This window comes from Oratosquilla oratoria, chromosome 15 (genome assembly GCF_046742065.1).
Source record: "Oratosquilla oratoria isolate Oo_2021 chromosome 15, ASM4674206v1, whole genome shotgun sequence".
Lineage (NCBI taxonomy): Eukaryota > Metazoa > Arthropoda > Malacostraca > Stomatopoda > Squillidae > Oratosquilla > Oratosquilla oratoria.
The window spans coordinates 58,687,783-58,692,782 of NC_134791.1; the positions used below are offsets into that span (position 1 = coordinate 58,687,783).

The following is a 5,000-nucleotide window of genomic DNA, read 5'->3' on the forward strand; positions in this document are numbered from 1 at the left end:
CGTACGTCCGTTAATGTCACGGTATAATTTTGTGCATTTTACGTCCGTCAGTTTAGTGTCGCAGTACGATTAGTTGTACAATTTCCCCCCGTCACCGGCATCGACTTGGTCGAGTGTGGGAGAAGTTGTGGGTAGATGGTGTGTGGGGGCCAGCATATCAAGGTCGTCTTCTCTAACTGGCATTAGTCAGAGTCGCCCAATGTGTGGGTTATATGCAGTTAGAGGAAGGGACAAGTCACGAGTAATGTCGCAATCCTCCACTTCACCATTGTAATGTCGAACGAGTCAACGGACGTAGGGGGACCTATGGGAGACGCACAAGTCGGTGAGTGATTGCTTTAGTATATGATGTCATTTCAATGTCAAATTTATGATGTGAGTTACGACTCTACGTATTGATTAACATTTGTATATATTTGTTTGTTATTAATTGGCATTTATGTATTTTTGTAATGTTGTACAAGTTCTTTGACAATAAAAACATTCTTTTTAGAATGACCTGCAGTCAGCGTCCATTCGGAGCTCCATTTATTCCCTACGTATCATAAGAAGACAATAATTTGCCGACAAAACCCTACAGTCATTCGACTTAAGTCACCGTCATGGAGCAGGCCAAGGTGGTGAGACGACAGAGGAAAGCAGCGGTCACACGTCACCTGGGAACCTTGTGCCGGTTAATCGCTGAGGAAGACATAGCCGGCATTACGGACAGACTGGACCGTGTCCGTACATCCTACAATGAATTCGAATCGGCACACGACGCTTACCAAACGTTCCTAAGCAACGATGAAAGGGAATTGGAGGCCAGCGAGTCATGGTATAAAGAAACTAAAGAGGAGTACATAAAGGTGATAAAGGACGCCAGGGCGTTCCTTAAGGTAAGGACTCAAAGTGAAATTCCGTGTGCAAAGTCCCGCGTAGACAGTGAAAATAGTGAAAGTGAACGTTTAGACGTCTCACCGGCTGAACTAGTTGGGATCTTAAATGTACCCAAAGTTGAATTAGACGTGTTTGAAGGTAACCCTCTTGAGTATAATCTCTTTATGACAATTTTTGATGAACTCGTAGACAGTAAAGTGAGTGACCCTCAGATCAAATTGACTCGTCTATTACAATACACCAAGGGACCGGCGAAAGCTGCCATAAAAAATTGTGCGTTGGTGGGAAATAGTGCTGGTTACGTACAAGCCCGCGATATATTGAAACGCAGGTTCGGTAATTCTCACCTTGTCTCAACAAATTGTTAATGATTTAAAAAATGGTAAGATGGTATCTAAGCCTCAAGAGTTGAGGCAATTGGGTGATGACTTAACAATGGCAGTTGCTACTTTTGGAAAATTAGAATTGTATGAAAGGTTTAACACTCAAGAGTATATCTTAGATATTTTACAGAGGTGTCAGGGATTCGTTCGTAACAAATGGAAACAGAAAGCTCTAAGTCACAAACGAGAAACGGACACATACCCATCTCTCAGTCAATTCGCTGAGTTTATCAATGTCATGGCAGATGAGGCATGTGATCCGGTTTATGGATTGCAATCCACAGGTAAGGGTCAAAATGTGAAGAGCACAAGTTGTAATGTAGCAGCATCTGAGTCTAAACACCCCGTCAAGTTAGGGCGTGCTGGTAGCACATGTGTGGTGTGCGGGGAAGGACAAGACTGTTCTACTGTGAGGAATTTAAAGGCATGAAACCTGAATGTCGGTTAGAAGTTGTAAAAAGACACAAGCTGTGTTTCAATTGTTTATTAGGTGGGCACGGGGCTAGCAAATGCTTCAAACAATCCATTTGTTCAGTTCCTGGATGTGATTTAAAGCATACAAAATTCATCCACGTCCCGGCAAAGGACTCTCAGGGTAATGGGGGCGTAGTTGAAAATTCGGAGTGTCAAGAGTCAAGTGTGGTCATGAATGGTTATGTTAATGATGCTCGATCGAAGATTTATCTACCCATTTTACCAGTTGTCGTGGATAATAAACTTAAGGTCACGGCGTTGTTAGATAGCGGATCAGACACTACTTTCGTCACGGAAAGGGTGGCCCTCGAGTTGGGTCTGGAAGGAGACCTTAAGGAGTACACCATGAGTACTTTAGGGGGGACCAGGGAAACTCAATCAAAGGTAGTATCCCTTAGCCTTACGTCACCGGATGGTAGACGAGAGGCCAGTGTTACAAATGTCATGGTCGTCCCAAGAGTGCCTGTTAGGCAACCACCTGTCAAAATTGAGTTTGATAAATTCCCCTACTTCAAGGGCATACCTTTGAATACTAGTCAAGTATCTGAGCCAGACATTTTGATAGGCATGGACAACGCTTGGCTCCTAAAGCCATTGGAGGTCAGAGGGGGTTCAGGCGGGAATAAGCACCAACCTTATGCTACGCGGACCTACTTTGGGTGGTCTGTAAATGGCCCAATTAGTGCAGGTAAGTCATATAATGTCGGCTCGTGCTTTGCAAGCTCGATCGAAGCAGATGTTGAACGCTTGTGGATGATGGAAAATGAATGTGAAGATAGGGCACCATCTCAGAACGACCAGAAGGTTATCAACCTTTGGGATAAGGAAACGCGATACGAAGATGGGCATTATGTACTGCCAATACCTTGGCGAGGTGAGCCAAACTTGCCCAATAATCGTGACGTCGCCGAGAGACGATTAAGAAGTTTGTACAAATGGTTGGTGAAATCCGGCACATTGAATGTATACTCTGGGAATATTTCAGATTTGATCAAGAAGGGGTATGCAGAGTATGTTCCCGAGATTGATATAAAGAGAGATGACGGTAAAGTGTGGTACCTACCGCATCATGCCGTTACGAGCGAAACCAAACCAGGTAAGGTGAGAGTCGTATTCGACTGTGCTGCTCAAAAGAACGGAGTCAGTCTGAACAGTCAGTGCCTACAGGGCCCAGATCTGAATAATAAGTTGATTCACGTGTTACTCAGGTTTCGCCAATATCATTACGCCATCACGGCCGACATTGAGGCTATGTATCACCAAGTCAAAATTCCCATTAGCGATAGAGACGCTTTAAGGTTCCTATGGTATGTTAGCGATGAAATAAGAGAGTTAAGAATGACCTCGCATCCCTTTGGCGGAATATGGTGCGCTAGTAGTAGCACCTATGCCTTGCGGAAGGCTGTAGAGGACATGCAACCTTGTGAGGAAGTAAAAGACACGCTACTCCGGTCATTTTACGTTGACGATATGTTGAAGTCCGTAGCGTCACCTCAAGAGACAATTGAGGTAATTGAAGATACTAGAAGTGTCCTCAGACACGGAGGGTTTAACTTAACCAAATTCATGATTAATGACGTCAAATTGCTAGAGAGCATTGATGAGCAAGACAGGGCTAAGGAAGCAAAGGAATTGACATCCAATATGCATAGCAAAGTGCTTGGGATTAAATGGGACGTCGAGAACGACTGTTTCTTTTTCGTTAGTAAGGGTGTTCAAACACAGAATGTGACTAGACGAGTTATGTTGAGTCAACTTGCTTCAACTTACGATCCTTTAGGTTTAGTTTTGCCAATCATTGTTCCAGCCAAGATTTTGTTCCAGGAGGCGACTAGGCTTAAGATGTCTTGGGACGAAAATATTCCTATATCTTTGTGTCAGAAGTGGTTGAAATGGATAACTTCATTATATGAAATCTCGAGACGTGGCTTCCCTAGTTGCGTTTTGCCTTTAGAGTGGAATGGTTGTACTTCAGATTTACATCATTTTTGTGATGCAAGTGAGGGTGCATTTGGTGCTTGCACTTATCTCAGGACAATCGATCAAGATGGGAAAGTACACGTAGCTCTGCTAGCCAGTAAAGCGAGAGTAGCTCCCATCAAAGGAGTTACTATACCAAGATTGGAAATTTCGGCTGCCGTTGAAGCAGCCAAATTAGATGTTGTTGTTAAAAGAGAGTTGGATATCCCCTTGCTCAAATCTAACTTCTGGTCTGACAGTACTATAGCTCTGGCATATATACAGAACGAGACAAGAAGGTTCAAGACCTTTGTGGCGAATCGTGTCACACTCATTAGACAGGTTTCAGAGGCTAATCAGTGGCATCATGTTAGTGGTGATGAGAATCCTGCAGATGTACTATCTCGGGGATGCTTTGTAGACAATTTGCCAGCTTCTTGGTTTAATGGTCCTCCCTTCTTGTCGAATTACAAGTGTGCATGGCCAGCACAAGATAATCTTGTAGGACACCTTCAGGATGAAGACCCGGAGGTGAGGCGTGAGGTATATCCCACGAGTATCGTACAGACGTGTCAGTCGGGCGTCACCCAACACCCGATCGACACGCTGATTGAGCACTATTCAAACCTTTACAGATTAAAGAAGGCCGTTGGTTGGTGGTTAAGGCTGATACAATTTCTTAAGAAGAAGATTCCGCAAAATTCGCCACTTGAGGTTCATGAACTAAAGCACGCGGAAAATCTGATTGTCAAACATGTTCAAGGGCGAGCTTATTTTCATGAAACCAAGAACATTGAAGCAGGGAAAACTGTGTTAAAGTCCAGTTCAATATATAAACTGTCTCCTATTCTTATAGATGGGCTGTTAGTAGTTGGTGGTAGACTCAAGCATGCGGCATTGAATGGGCAAGCTATAAATCCTGTGATCCTCCCTCATAACCACAGGGTGTCTACATTGATTGTACGTGATTGCCATAATTCCTCTCATGTAGGAGTGGAATGGACACTCAGTCGGGTGCGTAAGAAATTCTGGATCATACGGGGTAGAAAATTGGTGAAACGCGTCAAAATGGATTGTATAGTTTGCAAGAGATTATACGGGGCCCCCATGAACCAGAGAATGTCTGACCTCCCTCCCGAGAGGTGTGAACCCGGAGGGCCAGCCTTTAGGTACGTAGGAGTAGACCTGTTTGGACCCTTCCATGTTAAAGTCGGGAGATCAGAAATGAAACGTTACGGGTGTCTGTACACGTGTTTTACTACAAGAGCTATTCACATTGAGAAGCTTGATAGCTTACAAACTGAC

The 5,000-nt window shown here is 44.0% G+C and overlaps 2 protein-coding genes across 2 annotated transcripts in view; both read left to right on the forward strand.

The window, feature by feature from the left end:
* Nucleotides 1-1,688: 1,688 nt before the first annotated feature.
* Nucleotides 1,689-4,717, forward strand: LOC143033179 (uncharacterized). Its single transcript, XM_076198374.1, has 2 exons — nucleotides 1,689-4,558; nucleotides 4,687-4,717. The coding sequence occupies exons 1-2, from the start codon at nucleotides 1,689-1,691 to the stop codon at nucleotides 4,715-4,717; spliced, it is 2,901 nt and encodes a 966-aa protein (XP_076054489.1).
* The window catches only part of LOC143033049 (uncharacterized), a 1,851-nt gene continuing 1,514 nt past the window's right edge, over nucleotides 4,664-5,000 (forward strand). Inside the window, exon 1 of the mRNA XM_076198249.1 lies at nucleotides 4,664-5,000. This exon is cut by the window's right edge and continues 1,267 nt beyond it. Coding sequence (XP_076054364.1) covers nucleotides 4,764-5,000 — 237 coding nt within the window. The 5' untranslated portion in view covers nucleotides 4,664-4,763.